Source organism: Lissotriton helveticus, chromosome 4_1, assembly GCF_964261635.1.
Source record: "Lissotriton helveticus chromosome 4_1, aLisHel1.1, whole genome shotgun sequence".
In the NCBI taxonomy this organism is placed as follows: Eukaryota; Metazoa; Chordata; class Amphibia; order Caudata; family Salamandridae; genus Lissotriton; species Lissotriton helveticus.
In genome coordinates, this window is record NC_136063.1 from 2,106,432,907 (window position 1) to 2,106,455,099 (window position 22,193).

At 44.9% G+C, this 22,193-nt stretch overlaps 1 protein-coding gene across 1 annotated transcript in view; it reads left to right on the forward strand.

The window, feature by feature from the left end:
- Window positions 1-22,193, forward strand: part of COL4A5 (collagen type IV alpha 5 chain) — a 433,650-nt gene that overhangs the window by 225,462 nt on the left and 185,995 nt on the right. Inside the window, exons 25-26 of the mRNA XM_078688785.1 lie at window positions 1,428-1,596; window positions 10,335-10,427. Coding sequence (XP_078544911.1) covers window positions 1,428-1,596; window positions 10,335-10,427 — 262 coding nt within the window. The remainder of the gene's footprint in view (window positions 1-1,427; window positions 1,597-10,334; window positions 10,428-22,193) is intronic.

The following is a 22,193-nucleotide window of genomic DNA, read 5'->3' on the forward strand; positions in this document are numbered from 1 at the left end:
GGTAGCCAGAATGTTTTTACAGCACAAACATGTACTATATTCACATGCTCTGCATTATTCTGCAATCTAGTTACTGGGTCTAGAAACCTTTCTCCAATATAGCAAAGTTTTTTATTTTGTGCATTGACCATATGTAGAGCTATTATGTTTCTGGTTACATGGTGGTTCTCCATCTGAATGCTGTCAGTAGTTTTGATTTCTATGCTAACGACACATCATTTTCATACCGCTTGACTGATTAGTCTAGTCTGGTTTCACCAGATTGAACAGTGACAGGTTGTAAAGGAGGAAGTGTAGGCTTGGATGTGCCTTAGTGGAGAAGAAGCAAACACATCATCATAGCTCATCTATTCCCATAGTACCCAACTGTTAATGTTAATTGGAAACCTATTCAACTTTCCTGTAAATCAAGACTTTGTGAGTTGCTGTTGAACCATGAAAGGACACTTAGCTACAAGTCACCACAATTATGGCACTACGTTTGTATACAAGTTTCAGCCATTGCGAGAAGAGTGGAAGATTTCAGGCCAATAATCTACAACAGTAACATCTTAACGTTAAGTCGTTTAAAGAAAATCTTAAATGGCCTAAAATGTTTTAGAATGGTACACTTGATCATATCTGTCATTCATTGGGAACTATATACTTGGCACCTTAATATTCAATGCCCTTGAATAGTTGAAAAACTAAACCCACCTGTGTGCTCCTCACAGGACACTCTATCGGCCTCAGAAGCTAATGTGGCAGATCCCAGGCTTTAACAAGTTACCAGTTGGAGGCAGAATATTTTCTGAAACCCTAACTGTGGTGTTTGTGGCCCTTCAAATTAACTGATCCACCAGCATTTACCAGACTATATTGATAACCCTTAGTGATACTTCTGGAGATGTTTCCAGTAATGAAAATATGAGCATAGTGTTGAGTGATTTGCTTAATCGGTCAGTTATCCATTTCATTTCTCATCCGGCTGCTTAAAATTTACCAGTGGGACACTGGCTGCTGGACCAATAAGCAGCTCATTCCTTAGAGTCAATAAAAATATGACAGAAAATTTTGATAGCAAGTACAGATATTCTGACAACAGTCAACTACCCAGAGGCCCATCTAGTTCCTGTCTTAAGATCCATCTGTAGATGCAAATATCTGGAGATACTTAGTCTGTTACTTTTTCCCTCAGTTGGCATATTTTGCACATGAAAGTTTGAATTTAGGTATCCAAAAATGTTGCAAAGTAGAATTTAATTTTGTACATCTGTTATTATACAAGGGTTCTCTGTGACATGTGGGTACATTGCTTACATTTCATATGTGTCATAGGCTTGAATGATTGTTTTAAGGTTTACATTTTCTTGGGTAAAAATAATTCACACCAAAAGCTATTTTGATTTATTGCAGTATGTTGTAAAACATTGTATGTCTTTTTGAAGGGTGGTTTTTCATCGAAAGGAGAGCGAGGTTTTCCAGGTGATCCAGGACTGCCAGGACTTCCTGGTGACCGGGGTCCTGCGGGCAATCCTGGCTTCGGTCCACAGGGTCCTTCTGGGGAGAAAGGTGTCCAAGGTGTATCTGGTCTTGAAGGTCCTAGAGGAGTCCCAGGTTAGTTGATTTAAAATATGTTTACTACAACAGCTTAGATGTATTTAATGGATTGTGTTTTTGTGTGTCAGTAAAAAGCAAAAATGTCAATCCTTGTTTGCTATACTCTTCCCTGGCGAAGCTTGCTCCGTGCCTTTTGCAGATGTATTTCTCCTGCCTTTGGAGCTTTTTAATATTCACTCCACAGATGTTCAGTATAAAAGAAAGGTCTTGGTGGCTTCTGGTTCTCAGACTCTACCTTAATCCCTGCACGATACCTCCAAGTAAATTCTACCTTAAATCTCATTTGGCTATGAGAAGTCTAGCTAAATGGTTTCATGAAAAGTACTCTTGCTTTAGTATCTTGAGAGAGGAAATGTGTTTGGCATTAACTTAAAAGTCACTGTACATAACTGCAAGAATTACTGCTTGAGATCTGATTTGAGGGTCGATCCCAATTTGTACAAAATAAGTTAATGAAGGTAGAGGTTTTTCAGCGCAAATCGTTTCTGGCTATACATGCTGTACATTATTCCTCTATCTAGAGGTTGGGACCAGAATTTTTTAGTCATTTCTCTCAGTTTTTTTTATTTGTTGTGTGCATTATTGAGTTGTTGACAATTAGGTACCATAGTTCTCCTTAAATGACGTGCGACATACGCCTAGAAACCCTTTGCCGTGGTCACCATCTTCAGATTCTTTTTCTTCTGTTGTGTCTCAAAGCACAGTCAAGGACTCGATAGTCAAAGGAGAGAAGACAGACGTTTTCTTTGAAAGCTTCTAGGATAACCGATGGTCAAAGAATTTTTATTAATGGTCTACAAATAGACTTCGAAAAAGGAGCATTAAAGCGCAGAGCAAAACTGAATAACATTGAGTTTTTTTTTAAACCGAGACATTGGCCATGTGAATCGGATAATGATCAAGGGGTGTAGAGCACATCCCGTTTCGATTTTGCCTTAACTGTCACAGCAAATACGTACAGAAGGACAACCACTGCATGTGCAAACTTTGCTTCCTGAAGGGTCACAAGTCGGAGTGATGCGCAGCATGTGCTGATTTCCAGCAGAAGACACTCAAAGCAAGAGATAAGCAAAAGTCAGCACACCACGCCATTGTGCATTCCCAGCACAAGTAGGAGTCGCTCAAAGAACTGGATTTGTTGAGTGTCGACAAAACCCACTAAGACACTGAAGTGGAGCAAGCAGGTTGCTCCGACTCTGAAGAAATTGTTGAGACCAACAAAAAAGGGATGCCGACTTCACAAAAAGCCAGGTGAGTCTCCGAGGGTGCACCATGGGCGAGTCTAAATCTTTGGACTCAAAGAATGCGAAACCAGCCATAATGCCGAAAACTTTGCTGATCAATGATAGACAAAAGCCAAAGAGCCCCATGGGTTGAGGTATAAAGACACCTTAGGAGGAAAGCCCGGTGAACTGGCCTCAATACCGAAAAATGATCGTGAGCATGGGAGAGAGAAGGAGATGCAGTGTTGTGAAAGGGGGATCCAGGTCCCCAACAGAAAGCCTGAGATGGTCAATATCGATCAAAAGGCCTTCGATGTTGAAAGGAAGAAGCAGCATCTTGAAACCAAAATGGAGGCCTCAATGAAGCTGAAGCCTGAGTTCGATGATTTCCTTAAATTCTACTGAATTCCTCAGAAGCAATCGAAAGACAAGGACTTTGTGGAGTTGGACACTTCTGCAATACCGTAACCACGTTAAGGGGTTGTAAAGGAATTATTCACGTGTGAAGAAGAGACTGTGGAAGGCCAAGATGAGCAGAAATCCACTCAGGCAGCAGAAGCTACAGAAAAATATCAGGAAGCTCTATGATGACTGGCCTTAAGAGGAGACTCTTACCGATCCGGGCTTTTACCCTCTGATGATATTACATCCTACAGTGACTGCATAAAAGAAACACTTATGTTGTCCAACTTGAAGAGAAGCAGCCAGAGTCACTTTTCCCACTGCAAACACTCTTGCCCAAAAGAGGAATCATGCTCGGTGGCGTAGGGACACCTATGATCCTCTTCTCCATGGCCCAGGGGCCACGGGTGCAGAAGTTTATTTAGGCATCAGGTTTTCCTTACTCCAAGACGTTGTGGTGGAGGGGTCCTGCGTGCAGAGGCTGCAGCCGATGCAGAGAGTTCACTGGGGGTAAAACCACAGTGGACTCAATCTCTGGAGGGCTGGTGGTCCATGATGACACCATTATCCCACTTCAACTCGGGCTTGGAGCGATGGGTGCAGTGGTGTCTTCAGGCGTCAGGTTTCTGTTGTCACAAAGTCCTCTCAGGAGCCCGGAGGTGCCTGCAGGATGCAGGGAAGCAGGTTTGCTACTTCTTGGGAGTTCTTGGTTCCTGGGTGAAGCGCACAGACAAAGAGATGATGGATGGGGCGCTGAAACCTTTCAGACACTCACCCCCCGTCACAGATCTGGGTTGAATCCATCATCTTTCTTTAGCTCACTTCGTCGCCCCAGTTCAGACCCAGCCATATGCAAATCAGTCTTGACCCTGTTCTTCATGGGAACAGTGCAGCCCTAACTGCCAAGCCAGGACTCCCCTCGACTGGAAACAAGCTTCCTGGGACCGGTTTCGGGGTAACACCCCTCATCAGCCAAGCTAGCTTGAATTCAGTGGCAGAGGGAGCAAGTGACCCACGTCTGGGCATACTCTGCCAACTTAGGGCGAACAAAGCAGGTCAACCTGTGAGAGAGGGTGTAAATACCCTCCACCTAATCAGCCTTTTTTCTGACCTCCTGAGAGCGGAGGATCAGAAACTTGATCAGAAACGTGTCTCTGTTGGCAGTCTACCCTGAACCAGTCAGTGAGCACACCAGTGGGTGGTAGGTTTTCTTGGGCACCTCTATGGTGCCCTCTGTGTCCATGTATTAATAACTCTGACACTGGCATCGGTTGGGTTCATTAATACAAGATGTTTGATACCAAACATCACTACTTTCAGTGAAGCCATTATGTAGCTGGGTAACTCATAATGACCACTGCCCAAAACATACCTTAAGATGGCTTTCCTGTTTAATTTTCATATCTAGTAATACAACTAGACATCACAGGGGCATATCTGCTCTTGGAGATGCGTCCTCACATAAAATATAATGCACCCTGCCTGAGGGCTCAAAGGCCTGTTGTAGGGGTGTAGGGGTGACTTGCATATATTAGATGCAGTGACTTTGGCATGACACACGGGAGTGTGTCGTGTCATGTTTTCTCTCTTGGTTTGCACCATGTCACTCACACAGCCTGTGTGGAATTTGTATGGGGGTCCCTTAGGGTGGTATAAGATAGGGCATAGCTCTTAGAGGACTCCCTTAGTACCCCTGCCCTAGATACCTGGAGTACAATTTACTAGGAACTTACAGGGGTGCTAAGGTCCTTTGCCAATTGTAGTACAATGAGAGAACACCGTGTTTAGGGAAGGAGCACCAGCACTGAGGTCTGGTAAGCAGGCCTCGGTGCAATGGAAGAGTCGAAAACTAGCATCTAGTAGCTAAACAAAAGGGGACAAAAAGTATATTTGGGGTAACAGCAACAAAAGTCCAGTTCTCTACAAAAGTGGTCCACATTTATACATTGGCGTAAGAGGAAAGAACTTAGTAAGGCTTGGACACAGTACACTACAGTAGTCTGGTACCTAAGACGCCTGCTAGACAAGAAACGTTTCTGCATTTCACTCTACCTACACTTGGAAGCCATAATAGGATACACAAGAGGAGTAGTTGGGAGAATCTTCTTCACCAAACCTGTCATCCAAAAATTCCTGGAAGGAGCAAAGAGAATAGCATCCCCAACAGCCATGTAGAACCGTAAGCTGGTGCAGAAACAACCCATGAAGCCACCTTTTGAATCTATCCATGACGTAAAACTTAGGCATTTAATCTTAAAAGAGCCTTCTTGATTGCCTTCCCAACTCTATGAAAAGTTAGTGAACAACGCAGGAGCCTTACCTGTAAATGCACAAGGATTGAGTGGTAATGAGAGCAAACCCACAGTTTAACCCAAAGTGGTATCACATTTGTGGGTAAACCAAGACATACACTTGCCTGCATTCTTCCGCCAGCCTCAAACACAAGCAGAGAGGGTCCTGCATACACTGGATGTTAGAAAGGCAGTTGTATATTACAATAAACAAAACTATTCAGAAAGGGGAACTCATTCTTCATCTCATTTACACAGAAAATAAATGGTTCCCCATTCACAAAAGGAATAATTGTAAGATGGATAGTACAGACAATCAAGACATGTTACAAAGCAAAGTTCTTCTGTACACACCTTCAGAAATAATTACTTTGTGAACTTTCAGTCTAACATTAAAGCTCAGGTGGGACAGTGAGTATTAAACACCTGTTTGCAGATACATAGTCTGTCTATGATCAACCCAACCTCCCAAGGAAAGAGGGTACTGCTACAAAATCAATCCACCGCATCGGAATCCAGAAAAGATTCAGGCTGCAACATGAAATGGTTACTTACCATTCGGAGTAGATTTGCTGCTTGAAGAACTTTCTGAATTCATGTGTACACTATCTGCCTCCCTGGATGCCAGCTCATGTTACCACTTGTGATCATTTCTACACTGTTTCTGATCTCTTCTTACTCCAGTTCTCAGACATAATAATGCTTACATTTACATATTGGGTAAAACACAATATGACGTATGAGTCTGTGTCCTGGTGCACTGTGGGTTTCAGGGGGAACCAACACATCTGCTTCGTAGAAAAGTAACATGTAATATTCCAAGCCCAACACTAGATGGCAGAAGTGTGCAATGCCTGTGAATCTAAACACGACAAGCTACAAGCTGATTGTTCAGGTAAGCATTTCTTTCTTGCTACAGGGAAGGAAATCATATTACACATAAATATAGGGCACCCAAAGAAAACCAAAAATACTTTCTAGGCCAGAAAACTAACTCCTGATGCATAATTTTAACTCCCTGGTGATGGGTTCTTAGAAACAGATAAACACTGACTCGTATATTCGCGGAAGCAGCTATCCGATCCAGATTTCGCTTGGTGCTTCTTTTTCTGCAGGGACAATGCTGGTCAAAATGGGAAGACAGAGTCGACACTCTGCCCCAAGAAATGTGGTCAGGAAGGGTGTTCTTCCACATTATATGGACTTGCCTGTCACTCCAAAGGTATTGGACAGCAGTCGCTGACTGCCTTAATAGTGTACTGGGAGGACTATGGTGCCAACAGCGAAGTGGTGTCCTTAATATCTGGGATGAAACCAACCTCCTCCATATGGACGCCTTTGGTTGACGTTGGATGACGATGGTAGCTAAATTGTATAATTGCACGAATGTGGGGAGCCGCACTGCCACCGCAATTTGGCGACTGGAAGCAGGACATCTACTGGTGTATGCCGGCGCAAAATGCAGGGGCTACCCAAACAAATGGTCTCAAATATGCATGGAGTGGAACACCTATCAAGAGGAGATCTGTGCCCCCCCCTCCCCGCTGTGGACACCAATCAACACTCTTGGGGTCCGCAGGGCCTGGACCATGTGGTTGCCTTTTCAACTGTCAGGAGTGGATAGGTGGATAGGGGCCATGGGGATTTGACGATTATGTGTCATTTGAAGACCTATGCTATGGTGTTGGGATATATGCTGCTTAACAGCACTGCGTTTTTTGTCATTTCTATGCGCTAATAAGATTCCCCCCAACCCCCACCCAAAAAGACTGTGTGTTTTTGGTTCTTTTTGTAAATTTGGGAAGCAATCATATTTTCGCTCTAACACAATAGATATTTAAGTGACAGGATGTAGGCAAGCACACTGATAACCCGGTTCTATTTTGATATAATGACCTCTGTTTAGGAAAGTGCCCCTTTTTTGTATGGTTGCCCACCACTTTTTTGCCAAGCTGTTTATGTGCTTTGACTGAGTGTGCCCTAGGTTCCTGCCAACCAGGTACCCATGGCCTATGTTCTTTCCCTAAACTGTACTGTTGAACAACGCAATTGTCAACTCTCTGGCCACATGTAAGTCCCTTGAAAACAGTACCATAGGTACCAAGGGCACTCTGACCAGGGAAGGCCTCTAAGGTCTGCAGCACTTATTGTGCAACCCTTAGAGGCCCTGTACCTTTACACACACACACACTGCCATTGCAGGTCTCATGTTTTGGTGCAGAACAAAGTGAAGAGTCGACATGGCACACATCCCTGTGTGCCATGCCTACAACCCACTGCCCTGGCATAGATCACTCACCCCTCTAAAACTGGGACGTTTGGTATCAAACTTCTCATCACAATAACCCACACTGATGCCAGTGTAGTATATAATGAAAAATGCACTCAGAGGGTGTCTTAGAGATGCCCCCTCAAAAACGACCAAAGTCTAGTGTCCTTGCTCAGTGGCTGCTCGCCAACTGCCACCACCAGACATGTTTCTGGACCCCTGGGTCGAGATCCTGCCACTTTATGGGTCCTGAAACAAAGCCAAGCCTCCTCCCCCTGGATGGGCAGGGTCCACGAAGGGAAAGCTTCAAAGGCCTGCCGCCTTTGTGAGCTACCCCATACATTTGCTGCTCCCAGCAACTGGGCCCCACGGGTTCTGACCCCCACATTGGGTGGGAGAATATGTAGGAAAACCAAGTTAAGGGGAGAGGTATGCCCACCTGCGCCAACCCCACCCTCTCAGGTGGGGCGGCGCGGTGAAGCACAACTCTCAGCCCCCGCCATCTTGCAGATGGGGGCCCAGCCAACTAGAGTGAAATAGAGATGTTTGGTATCAAACATCTCATATTGATTAACCCACACTGATTCCAGTGTTGGATTTAACAATACATGCACACAGAGAGTACCTTAGAGGTGCCCTCGAAAGCCTTCCTGTCTCTGGTGTGCTCCTTGACTAGATTCTGCCAGCCTGCCACCTGAGAAACTGTTCTGACTTCCTAGGGTGAGACCCTTTTGCTCTCAGGAGCTCCAAGCCTGAGTTGAAGTGGGACAACAGTGTCAGAACAAAAGTCTGTCAGGGAATAGGGTGTCACACCCCCTCCCACAGGATGACCTGCAGATTAACCTTCCTAGGTCGGCAAGCTTCAAAGAGCTGCTGCATTTGGAATGTGTATCTGGCTCCCCTCAAAGGGGGGGGGGAAGCCAACCCTCTTTATCCAGAGGCCCCCTTGGCAAATGGACAGGCGGGAAAATTAGCTAGTCAACCATCCCCCGGCTAGTACCACCCCTAAGGTGGGCTAAACTGAGGTATACACAACTTTTCAGAAGTAGCCAACTTTGTAATGGCATATTTGGGAATTCTGAGACAGGGTTATGCCCACTTTCCACAGGATGTGGTCGTATAGGGGGCGTAGTGACCCCAATGGTCAGTAACCCATTGACTACTACCCTACACCCCCCTAACACCCTTAAATTCAGTATTTGGGGGAGCTCTTGGCACCAGAAGAACAGATCCCGCTGACATGAAAGACGAAGAAGGACAACAACAGTCACATCCTACGATAACAGCAGATAACAGAAGATCCAGCAACTGACTTGGTACCAACCCCGCTGTCGTGCCTCCTGCCTTTGCCAATTGCCACAAAAGTCGACTTTTGTCCTGAAACTACTGAGTCCCCAAAGCTTGGGAGACCTGCCGGCACTTCACCCAGGAACCAATACCTCCTAAGAAGCAGAGGACCTGCTTCCCTGCATCCTGCAGGCATCCAAACCCGACACATGAAGACACCACTGCATCCATCGCTCCAAGCCTGAGTTGAAGTGGGGCAACAGTGTCATCATGGTACCCTAACCCTCCAGATGTCGCCTGCAGCCTGTGTATGCAGGCCCACCTCTACCGCGACTGCTCCCGGTAAGAAAACCAAATCCCTATGGACACATCTGCACCTGTCTCCCCTGGGCTGGGAAGAAGAGGACCAATGGTGCCCCTACGTCCCCTAGCATCATGAGGCCTGAGCCCCCCTGTTGGTTCAGTCTGACTGGTTTCCCAGCCAAAGCCGGAAGCCTCTTCTTACTGCGACTGTTCTCCATAGAATAATATTGGGCAGTCAATACTGTTTTGCCACTGTGCACCCCGCCGCCCTAGTGCCGCTGATGGTGTTCTGCTGGTGCTGCCTTGGACCTTGCCCACCACTCTCCTTAACTCCTGGAGAAGGGTATTGTAAAGTCGCATTACTATGATTGGATGCCACATTGACTTTTCCTCCCATAGGATAACATTGCCCCTTTAGAAATTGCACTGTCGATTTTTTTAATTAAAAAGAATTCATATTTAAAAAAATACTTACCTGAGCGATTTTCTTTTGATGCCTAAACATATATAAAGATTCTTGCTATTTTTATAAATTGGTGCGGATCTCCTTATTGAGCCGTGTGTCTCACTTATTGACTATTGTGTGTATTTGTAGATGTCTTGCACTCCTCTGTGATAAGCCTAAGGCTGCTTGACCACCCTAGCCCCTAGCAGAGCACCATGGGATTGCCTTAGCAAGCCCTCTGTCCACTCATAAGGGCACCCCTGGACTCTTTACACAAAATACCTCATTTTGATATATTATATAGAGAGCAATCTTCCTTCACATACTCTCCGTATATTACTGTGGTAAGTAGAACATGTCTTGCTTAGAGTTTAGGAATAACCTAAATAGCTATATGCAATTTCATTCTCACAGCTTTGTAATTCCTAGGAGGCCTTGACAATTGCACATTTGAAGACTGTTAAAAATGCATGTAATTTTGCTTTGTGCTAAAAGACCTACTTTTCTCTTCTAAGGTGAAAAAGGTGAACCTGGCCAAACTACGACAAAACAAGGAGAACCTGGACAGCCTGGTTTCCCTGGTGTTCCTGGTAACGTGGGAGCTCCAGGTAAGGCGCTGAGGCCAGGAGGATCAATAGTACTCTTTCTGGTACAGAAACATTTAAATATAACCCTATATCTTCATCAGCTGTTCTGGCAAGCAACTCTTCTTTTTCTCTTAGATTTGGTGCTGCGCAAATGAATGATTAAGAGAAAGTTTTCTTTCTTACCACCTTGCTGATGCTACTCTGCATGGTCGGTTATTGAAAGCAGTATGAGCTGTTGACTTTGTAATTTCAATTATTATTCCAATTTGAGAGCATATTCATGCCCCTAAGGGATAAATAAAACCAGTTAAAGCCACATTATACACTAAAATGATATATGAATAGGAATACTTTAACGAGAGTACAGATGTGCTGAGCAATTTGGTCAGGCACCAAGGGACATAGGGCCAGATGTACAACCCAGCAATTTGCGACTCACTCGCAATTTGTGACTTGCAAATCTGGATGTACAACAATGTCTCAAACACTGACAGCGATTCCTAATGGGGTTGCAAATTGCATACCTCATGAATATTAATGCGACCCCATTAGGAATGGCTAGCACTCCCAGGGATGGTGGCCTGCTGGGGTCGGCAGACCACCATGTCTGGGAGGGCTTTTAAATAAAGGAAAACGGGGTGCATTTAACCTGTTCGGTCTTGCGGATGGCCCCCGGCCTACCCATGTGAAGGAGAGCAGGTGCGGGGAGGGCCGGGGGCCGTCCAAACCCCGTCCACTGATTAAAATGCCCGCACCACGGCGGAATTTGCACTGTGGGAAACGGCTTAAAAAAGAAAACTGAAACTTTTCAGTTTCATTTTTAGGGCTCGGGCCTACCTCACACGAAGTGGGGCGGGGCTTCCGAGCTCTAATGTTATAAAAAAAAAAGTTCAGAAAGGGCTGTCGGCTGCCGCATTCCAGAAAGTGCGCGGTTTTTGCGTGTGTACATGGCAATTGGTCCAGGCAAGGCTGTGTTTAAGTAAGGCAGCACGCCATAGGGCTTTGGAATTTTTTCAATGTCCACTTCCTGCATAAAGTGTTCGGACACGCGCAGAAGAATACATAAATCCTCAATTACCAGCTGTCCGAGGTGCCGGTAATTGAAGGCAGATGGTGCTGGGAGCGTGTGCACTGCTGTGTTTTTTTTCCCTTGAGCTCTGTGTGCGCGCCGGCAAACCCGCGCCTGCTCTTTGACTGAGGCAGGCTAAACAAGCATTGGCAAAGCAAATAGGACTCTCCTATACAAAATCTGTTGGTTTTGTCAGGGATATGTTTAGCCATGTTGTACAGCAGCCTGGCTGCTATGCAGCACAGCTGAAAGTAAAAAAACAAACAAAGTGCTTTGATAAGCACTCGTGCCCACTCACCCGAACTCAAACTTTTAATGTCAAAATAGAAGATCACTTTAATTTACTGCCCTCATAACAGACCCCTTGCAGTAGCTCTCGTTGTCCTCTTACCAGATCCCTTGCATCTTCCCAGCTATTGCCAGATTCCTCACTCGCTCCCTGTCTCGTCACCATGACTCACTCTCTCCACCCTTTCATAAAAAAAACACTCCACCTCGCTTTCCTCTCACTGGGAGCCTCACATTTACTCTCACAGTCCGGTTACCAGATTCCTACTGCCGTTGTACCAGATCACTCATTGTACTATCATTCAGTGTCCTATCATTAGAGACTTGCTTCAGGCAGAGTAGGGAGGGCAGAGTAGGGAGGGCAGAGTAGGGAGGGCAGAGTAGGGAGGGCAGAGTAGGGAGTGCAGAGTAGGGAGAGGAGAAGTGAGTAGTGAGTAGAGTAGTGAGTAGTGAGTAGAGTAGTGAGTAGAGTAGTGAGTAGAGTAGTGAGTAGTGAGTTGAGTAGTGAGTAGAGTAGTGAGTTGAGTAGAGTAGTGAGTAGTGAGTAGTGAGTAGAGTAGTGAGTAGTGAGTAGTGAGTAGAGTAGTGAGTAGAGTAGTGAGTAGAGTAGTGAGTAGAGTAGTGAGTAGTGAGTGCAGAGTAGTGAGTAGTGAGTAGAGTAGTGAGTAGTGAGTAGATTAGTGAGTAGAGTGCAGAGTAGTGAGTGCAGAGTAGTGAGTAGTGAGTGCAGAGTAGTGAGTAGTGAGTAGAGCAGTGAGTAGAGCAGTGAGTAGAGTAGTGAGTAGTGAGTGCAGAGTAGTGAGTAGAGTAGTGAGTAGAGTAGTGAGTAGAGTAGTGAGTAGAGTAGTGAGTAGTGAGTGCAGAGTAGTGAGTAGTGAGTGCAGTAGTGAGTAGTGAGTAGAGTAGTGAGTAGAGTAGTGAGTAGAGTAGTGAGTAGTGAGTGCAGAGTAGTGAGTAGTGAGTGCAGAGTAGTGAGTAGAGTAGTGAGTAGAGTAGTGAGTAGTGAGTAGTGAGTAGAGTAGTGAGTGCAGAGTAGTGAGTAGTGAGTGTAGAGTAGTGAGTAGAGTAGTGAGTAGAGTAGTGAGTAGTTAGTGCAGAGTAGTGAGTAGAGTAGTGAGTAGAGTAGTGAGTAGAGTAGTGAGTAGTTAGTGCAGAGTAGTGAGTAGAGTAGTGAGTAGAGTAGTGAGTAGAGTAGTGAGTAGAGTAGTGAGTAGTGAGTGCAGAGTAGTGAGTAGTGAGTGCAGAGTAGTGAGTAGTGAGTAGAGTAGTGAGTAGAGTAGTGAGTAGAGTAGTGAGTAGTGAGTGCAGAGTAGTGAGTAGTGAGTAGAGTAGTGAGTAGAGTAGAGTAGTGAGTAGAGTAGTGAGGTGAGTAGTGAGTAGAGTAGTGAGTAGAGAGTGCAGAGTAGTGAGTAGTGAGTAGAGTAGTGAGTGCAGAGTAGTGAGTAGAGTAGTGAGTAGTGAGTGCAGAGTAGTGAGTAGTGAGTAGAGGAGTAGAGTAGAGTAGTGAGTAGAGTAGTGAGGTGAGTAGTGAGTAGAGTAGTGAGTAGAGTAGTGAGTAGAGTAGTGAGTAGAGAGTGCAGAGTAGTGAGTAGTGAGTAGAGTAGTGAGTGCAGAGTAGTGAGTAGAGTAGTGAGTAGAGTAGTGAGTAGAGTAGTGAGTAGAGTAGTGAGTAGAGTAGTGAGTAGAGTAGTGTGCAGAGTAGTGTGCAGAGTAGTGAGTAGTGAGTGCAGAGTAGTGAGTAGTGAGTGCAGAGTAGTGAGTAGTGAGTAGAGTAGTGAGTAGAGTAGAGTAGTGAGTAGAGAGTGCAGAGTAGTGAGCAGTGAGTGCAGAGTAGTGAGCAGTGAGTGCAGAGTAGTGAGTAGAGTAGTGAGTAGTGAGTAGAGTAGTGAGTAGAGTAGTGAGTAGAGTAGTGAGTAGAGTAGTGAGTAGTGAGTAGAGTAGTGAGTAGAGTAGTGAGTAGAGTAGTGAGTAGAGCAGTGAGTAGTGAGTAGAGCAGTGAGTAGAGTAGTGAGTAGAGTAGTGAGTAGAGTAGTGAGTGCAGAGTAGTGAGTGCAGAGTAGTGAGTAGAGTAGTGAGTAGAGTAGTGAGTAGTGAGTGCAGAGTAGTGAGTAGAGTAGTGAGTAGAGTAGTGAGTAGTGAGTGCAGAGTAGTGAGTGCAGAGTAGTGAGTAGAATAGTGAGTAGTGAGTAGAGTAGTGAGTGCAGAGTAGTGAGTAGTGAGTAGAGTAGTGAGTTGTGAGTGCAGAGTAGTGAGTAGAGTAGTGAGTAGTGAGTAGAGTAGTGAGTACAGTAGTGAGTAGAGTAGTGAGTAGTGAGTAGAGTAGTGAGTAGAGTAGTGAGTAGAGTAGTGAGTAGAGTAGTGAGTATGGAGTGCAGAGTAGTGAGTAGTGAGTAGAGTAGTGAGTAGAGTAGTGAGTAGAGTAGAGTAGTGAGTAGTGAGTGCAGAGTAGTGAGTAGAGTAGTGAGTAGTGAGTAGAGTAGTGAGTAGAGTAGTGAGGTGAGTAGTGAGTAGTGAGTATAGTGAGTAGAGTAGTGAGTAGTGAGTATAGTGAGTTGAGTAGTGAGTAGAGTAGTGAGTAGAGTAGTGTGCAGAGTAGTGAGTAGTGAGTGCAGAGTAGTGAGTAGTGAGTAGAGTAGTGAGTAGAGTAGTGAGTGCAGAGTAGTGAGTAGTGAGTGCAGAGTAGTGAGTAGAGTAGTGAGAGAAGTAGTGAGTAGAGTAGTGAGGTGAGTAGTGAGTAGTGAGTGCAGAGTAGTGAGTAGAGTAGTCATTAGTGAGTAGAGTAGTGAGTAGAGTAGTGAGGTGAGTAGAGTAGTGAGTAAAGTAGTGAGTAGAGTAGTGAGTAGTGAGTGCAGAGTAGTGAGTAGTGAGTGCAGTAGTGAGTAGTGAGTAGAGTAGTGAGTAGAGTAGTGAGTAGTGAGTGCATAGTAGTGAGTAGTGAGTGCAGAGTAGTGAGTAGAGTAGTGAGTAGAGTAGTGAGTAGAGTAGTGAGTAGTGAGTAGTGAGTAGAGTAGTGAGTGCAGAGTAGTGAGTAGTGAGTGCAGAGTAGTGAGTAGAGTAGTGAGTAGAGTAGTGAGTAGTTAGTGCAGAGTAGTGAGTAGAGTAGTGAGTAGAGTAGTGAGTAGAGTAGTGAGTAGTTAGTGCAGAGTAGTGAGTAGAGTAGTGAGTAGAGTAGTGAGTAGAGTAGGGAGTAGAGTAGTGAGTAGTGAGTGCAGAGTAGTGAGTAGTGAGTGCAAAGTAGTGAGTAGAGTAGTGAGTAGAGTAGTGAGTAGAGTAGTGAGTAGAGTAGTGAGTAGTGAGTGCAGAGTAGTGAGTAGTGAGTAGAGTAGTGAGTAGAGTAGAGTAGTGAGGTGAGTAGTGAGTAGAGTAGTGAGTAGAGAGTGCAGAGTAGTGAGTAGTGAGTAGAGTAGTGAGTGCAGAGTAGTGAGTAGAGTAGTGAGTAGTGAGTGCAGAGTAGTGAGTAGTGAGTAGAGTAGAGTAGTGAGTAGAGTAGTGAGGTGAGTAGTGAGTAGAGTAGTGAGTAGAGTAGTGAGTAGAGTAGTGAGTAGAGAGTGCAGAGTAGTGAGTAGTGAGTAGAGTAGTGAGTGCAGAGTAGTGAGTAGAGTAGTGAGTAGAGTAGTGAGTAGAGTAGTGAGTAGAGCAGTGAGTAGAGTAGTGAGTAGAGTAGTGTGCAGAGTAGTGTGCAGAGTAGTGTGCAGAGTAGTGAGTAGTGAGTGCAGAGTAGTGAGTAGTGAGTGCAGAGTAGTGAGTAGTGAGTAGAGTAGTGAGTAGAGTAGTGAGTAGAGTAGTGAGTAGAGTAGTGAGTAGAGTAGTGAGTAGAGAGTGCAGAGTAGTGAGCAGTGAGTGCAGAGTAGTGAGCAGTGAGTGCAGAGTAGTGAGTAGAGTAGTGAGTAGTGAGTAGAGTAGTGAGTAGTGAGTAGAGTAGTGAGTAGAGTAGTGAGTAGAGTAGTGAGTAGAGCAGTGAGTAGAGTAGTGAGTAGAGTAGTGAGTAGAGTAGTGAGTGCAGAGTAGTGAGTAGTGAGTGCAGAGTAGTGAGTAGAGTAGTGAGTAGTGAGTAGAGTAGTGAGTAGAGTAGTGAGTAGTGAGTGCAGAGTAGTGAGTAGAGTAGTGAGTAGAGTAGTGAGTAGTGAGTGCAGAGTAGTGAGTGCAGAGTAGTGAGTAGAATAGTGAGTAGAGTAGTGAGTAGTGAGTAGAGTAGTGAGTGCAGAGTAGTGAGTAGAGTAGTGAGTTGTGAGTGCAGAGTAGTGAGTAGAGTAGTGAGTAGAGTAGTGAGTAGTGAGTTGAGTAGTGAGTACAGTAGTGAGTAGAGTAGTGAGTAGTGAGTACAGAGTAGTGAGTAGAGTAGTGAGTAGAGTAGTGAGTATGGAGTGCAGAGTAGTGAGTAGTGAGTAGAGTAGTGAGTAGTGAGTAGAGTAGTGAGTAGAGTAGAGTAGTGAGTGCAGAGTAGTGAGTAGAGTAGTGAGTAGTGAGTAGAGTAGTGAGTAGAGTAGTGAGGTGAGTAGTGAGTAGTGAGTATAGTGAGTAGAGTAGGGAGTAGTGAGTATAGTGAGTTGAGTAGTGAGTAGAGTAGTGAGTAGAGTAGTGAGTAGTGAGTGCAGAGTAGTGAGTAGTGAGTAGCGTAGTGAGTAGAGTAGTGAGTGCAGAGTAGTGAGTAGTGAGTAGAGTAGTGAGAGAAGTAGTGAGTAGAGTAGTGAGGTGAGTAGTGAGTAGTGAGTGCAGAATAGTGAGTAGAGTAGTCATTAGTGAGTAGAGTAGTGAGTAGAGTAGTGAGGTGAGTAGAGTAGTGAGTAAAGTAGTGAGTAGAGTAGTGAGGTGAGTAGAGTAGTGAGTAAAGTAGTGAGTGCAGAGTAGTGAGTAGAGAAGTGAGTAGTGAGTAGAGAAGTGAGTAGTGAGTAGAGTAGTGAGTAGTGAGTAGAGTAGTGAGTAGAGTAGTGAGTAGAGTAGTGAGTAGAAAGTAGTGAGTAGGGTAGTGAGTAGAGTAGTGAGTGGAGAGTAGTGAGTAGTGAGTGGAGAGTAGTGAGTAGTGAGCAGAGTAGTGAGTAGTGAGCAGAGTAGTGAGTAGAGTAGTGAGTATGGAGTGCAGAGTAGTGAGTAGTGAGTAGAGTAGTGAGTAGAGTAGTGAGTAGTGAGTGCAGAGTAGTGAGTAGTGAGTAGAGTAGTGAGTAGAGTAGTGAGTAGTGTAGTGAGTAGTGAGTAGAGTAGTGAGTAGTGTAGTGAGTAGTGTAGTGAGTAGAGTAGTGAGTAGAGTAGTGAGTAGAGTAGTGAGGTGAGTAGTGAGTAGTGAGTAGTGAGCAGAGTAGTGAGTAGTGAGTAGAATAGTGAGTAGAAAGTAGTGAGTAGAGTAGTGAGTAGAGTAGAGTAGTGAGTAGAGTAGTGAGTAGAGTAGTGGGTAGAGTAGTGAGTAGAGTAGTGAGTAGAGTAGTGAGTAGAGTAGTGAGTAGAGTAGTGAGTAGTGAGTAGAGTAGTGAGTGCAGAGTAGTGAGTAGCGAGTAGAGTAGTGAGTAGTGAGTAGAGTAGTGAGGTGAGTAGAGTAGTGAGTAAAGTAGTGAGTGCAGAGAAGTGAGTAGTGAGTAGAGAAGTGAGTAGTGAGTAGTGAGTAGAGTAGTGAGGTGAGTAGTGAGTAGTGAGTGCAGAGTAGTGAGTATAGTAGTCAGTAGTGAGTAGAGTAGTGAGTAGAGTAGTGAGGTGAGTAGAGTAGTGAGTAAAGTAGTGAGTGCAGAGTATTGAGTAGAGAAGTCAGTAGTGAGTAGAGTAGTGAGTAGTGAGTAGAGTAGTGAGTAGTGAGTAGAGTAGTGAGTAGTGAGTAGAGTAGTGAGTAGAGAGTAAAGTAGTGAGTGCAGAGTAGTGAGTAGAGAAGTGAGTAGTGAGTAGAGTAGTGAGTAGTGAGTGCAGAGTAGTGAGTGGAGAGTAGTGAGTAGAGTAGTGAGTAGTGAGCAGAGTAGTGAGTGCAGAGTAGTGAGTAGAGTAGTGAGTAGTGAGTAGAGTAGTGTGTAGTGAGTAGTGAGTGCAGAGTAGTGAGTAGTGAGTAGAGTAGAGTAGTGAGTAGGACATCACAGGCAGCAGCTGTGCAAGCTTCTTACACTCACAAGGAGACCACAGGCAGCTGAGTTGCAAGCTTCTCCCACTCACAAGAAGGACATCACAAACAGCAGCGGTGCAAGCTTCTCACACTCACAAGAAGGACATCACAAACAGCAGCGGTGCAAGCTTCTCACACTCACAAGGAGACCACAGGCAGCTGAGGTGCAAGCTTCTCCCACTCACAAGAAGGACATCACAAGCAGCAGCGGTGCAAGCTTCTCACACTCACAAGAACGACATCACAGGCAGCAGCAGTGCAAGCTACTTACACTCACAAGGAGACGACAGGCAGCAGAGGTGCAAGCTTCTCACACTCGCAAGAACGACATCACAAGCAGCAGTGGTGCAAGCTTCCCTTACACACTCACAGCAGGTACTGTGCCAAGGCAGCAGCAGCAACAGAGCAAGAGTCCCTTACAAAGAACAGGCACAGCACAGAGATGCACAATGCAATCTTCTCATACTCACAGGCAGCAGCGTTGCAAGTTTCTCACACTCACACGAAGGACATCACAGGCAGCAGCTGTGCAAGCTTGTTACACTCACAAGGATACCACAGGCAGCTGAGGTGCAAGCTTCTCCCACTCACAAGAAGGACATCACAAGCAGCAGCGGTGCAAGCTTCCCTCACACACTCACAGCAGGTACTGTGCCAAGGCAGCAGCAGCAACAGAGCAAGAGTCCCTTATAAAGAACAGACACAGCACAGAGAGGCACAATGCAATCTTCTCATACTCACAGGCAGCAGCTGTGCAAGGTTCTCACACTCACAAGAACGACATCACAGGCAGCAGCTGTGCAAGCTTCTCACACTCACAAGAACGACATCACAGGCAGTAGCAGTGCAAGCTTCTTACACTCACAAGAAGGACATCACAGGCAGCAGCAGTGCAAGCTTCTTACACTCACAAGGAGACCACAGGCAGCAGAGGTGCAAGCTTCTCACACTCACAAGAAGGACAACACAGGCAGTAACGGTGCAATATTCTCACACTCACAAGGAGATCACTGGCAGTACACACCACATGAACACACTCCATAACACATAGCAACAATACATTGGCATTTACAATGCCATTAGCTCAAACTCAAATAAATCCGAGCCCGATTGCATTTCTAATGCTTGTTTTAAGGGGGGGCAGGCGGTGGTCCGTGCCGTGGAACGCCCCTTCCTATTAGCGGGAGTCACAAATGCTATTTTGTGAGTGAGTGACTTGCAAAATAGCATTTGTACATGCCATTACCCTTTTTTGCGGTTGCAAGCGGGAGGATCTCCCGTTTGCGGCCGCAAAAAGGGTTGTACATCTGGCCCATAGAGCGTTACTGGTCTGGAATTCACTAAAATACTGCTGAAGTGTGCCAATAAACAATGGTGCTGATTACAGTTTAGAACAATTATCCAAGATTCTATTCTTTTGAGCAAGTAGATGAGTTAATCTGACACGTATGCTCTGTCCATTTAGTCAGTGTCAGCTAGGACTATTCAAACTCTCAGGCCTGTGAAAGATGCAGGCGGGGGGCACACGCTAACAACAAGAACATAATTTGGGCACAAACAGGAACATAATTTTAAAATATCATTCAATTGATAGGTGAGGTAAAATAAATATTTAGGCATTCATGTTACCCTTCTGCTGTGATTGCTCAAAGATATGACAGCCGGTAGCTGCTTCTGTTAGTTCCTGTTTTAATGCAGTGTTTTTTTAGATTTCCCCACACAGCTTGAATATAGTTAATGCAGCGGTCTCCTAGACTTAGTTAAGGGAATACCATCTATGTCTTCCTTCCTAATTATTGAGAATTATCACTTCCTTAATAATTTTTTCTCATAAGTAACTGAGGAATTAAAAAAAAATAAATAAATAAATAAATAAAAAATAAAACAAGACTTGGTTTAAACAGTCACTGTGCATTGCTGACCCCCCAACCGATAACAACAATACTAAAAACAAACTTGAGGGCAGAGGAGTGAAATTGCCATTGTTTGTCACAATTCTATTCAATGCAAGAATATTCTGGGCACTTTTCTGGGGTCCTTCAAATACTTACTGATTAAATGTATATCCAGCCCTTTTATATCCTTCATTTGTGCTTCTATCAAACTTCCACAAGAACCTCAGTTCTGTCTGCAACAAGCTACTCTGTCTTGCATTGCACATCTCAACCATGTCAAAGAAAGGACTTATTCTCAGCAATATTACCATCTGGAAAGAATACCATCCAGCAAACATGCTTAAGCTATTTATGACAACATTGCTTTCCCTTACTTGCACTCTAAATCTCACTCTGGAACTTATATTTTCAATGACCTTATGATCTTAGAATAGAAATGCATTACTGGTCTGACCATTATGTTATAAATAAATGTATCCTTAATCTGCTGAGCTCTAGGCATACTTGTTAGTCCTTCTTCTTGTTGCCTAGACCAACTGATCACTGTGAGTTCACGAATCCTGAACCTGCACTCAAAAACAAACTCTACCACTCTTCTAACTTCATGTCGATTAATCTGAAACATCTGGAATCTAACATGCTCAGCCAACTAGAACCATTAAAACATTTAAAAATTAAGTTGCAACATAAATAAAATTAGTTCACTCATGACCTTCTCTGGAGATATTTAGAGATGATGAGCTAAATCTCAATTGCCAGCTCGCCTATTGTTGAGTAGAATTTACCCTGTAATTATAAGACTTTCAGCACAAGGCTAAAACCAGACATGTCAAATGAAGCAAAGAACTTCTTACAGTCTCTAAGGTAGTAACAAATATTTTTGCTATAACCTAATGTCATTTTTTTACTGATAAAATCACCATACTTGGAAATAAGTTTGTTTTTTGTAAAAAGATTACATCAACACAGAAAAAGACAGTCATCAATAAACATTTCCCATCAGAAATCTATTCACAGGGAGGTACGTTTCTAAATCCACCTTACATTTAGTAAGAATACAATACACATCGTGTAATAAATAGCCAATCCTTGTCAACCACGAGTAAGCAGTACAGAGTATGATAGTAATATGGGAGCGTCGGTGCCTCACCACGCTAAACAGAGGTCGACTTGGAGAAAGTATCCATCTAATTCCCAGAAGCCTGTTGTGAGCCAGATGAGTCTAGGAAAGCAGCCAGCAGTCCATCCCAGACATCCAGGTCCTCAGTCAGTTTGCCACCACTTCTGCACTTTTTCTATCTCCACTCTTCAGCTACCCCCCATTCGGCCACTCGTGCTCTCAGCGCCCCGAGTTGGGGCCGTTGTGCCCAACCAGGTGATCCCAATGCACCATTTGGCAAGGAGAAGGAGTAAATGCAAAAATGTGAACGCTATTTAATGACCTTTTTGCAGTAAATGTCCCCCATCGCTGTTGCTCTCTCTGCCACCCTCACCCAAAAGGCATTAGCTGTCGAGCAGTAACAAGCGAGCTGGAGAAAAGATCCCATCGGGTAGCAGCAATGGGGGTATCACCGGGACCTAGAAGGGTCTATTCTCTGTAGCATGGACGGCGTTGTATATGTCTGATGTAGAAAGTGAAAGTGCATGAGATTGACTCAAGCGTTGCTAGAGATGGACTGTACCAGGTCACACAATCTTGCCCACTATGCATCCTCAAGTTGTAGTCTAAATTATCTGCCCCAGGGGGGCGGAACATGCAGTCTGTCTGCCAACATGGTCTTGTGGAAGTGCGTCGCCAGGTGTCACCCTCCTCCTATCTCCAGTTGGACTTGGAATGTGTGTGAAGAGGGTAGGGACTCTGTGAAAGAGTTCCAGATTCCTCTGGCGATAGCCAAGAGGCGGGTGTGTTGGAGGAAATGTCCCATTCCCAAGTGAAAACTATCTTGGGTGGCTCCTAAGGTTTCGCTCCCACTTTCCCGCCAGGAGGACATATCCACCGAACTTGTGAGAGCCCTAAATGCTGGTAGGTGTAAACTCCCTGGCATGGGGGCATTTTTCAAGATCAGTTTGACTTTAGCTTCCCTCTGCACTGCAGTGTGTTTCACCAGGAATGGCACGTAACCCTACCCCTCTCCCTACTGCCTTCAGGATCTGAGGTAATGTGAAGGTACAAGAGGTGTCTAGTGGCAACTTCTCTCTATTATCCCATTCTGTGAGTCAGTGTGTTGCGTGTTTTAGTTCGAGGCCAATTAATATTGCTCCAGATTTGGGACTGACACGCCCTCCTCCTCCAGTGAGCGGAACGAAATGTCCATTGCAACTCAGGAATGTCTTCCCCGCACATATCGGAGAGGAGAGCAGGGTATTCAGTTGCCGAACAACAGCCGAGAGGATACAATCATACAAGCTTTGGATACAGTAGAGGCACCATGGCAGAAGGACCATTTTTGTATGGCCAC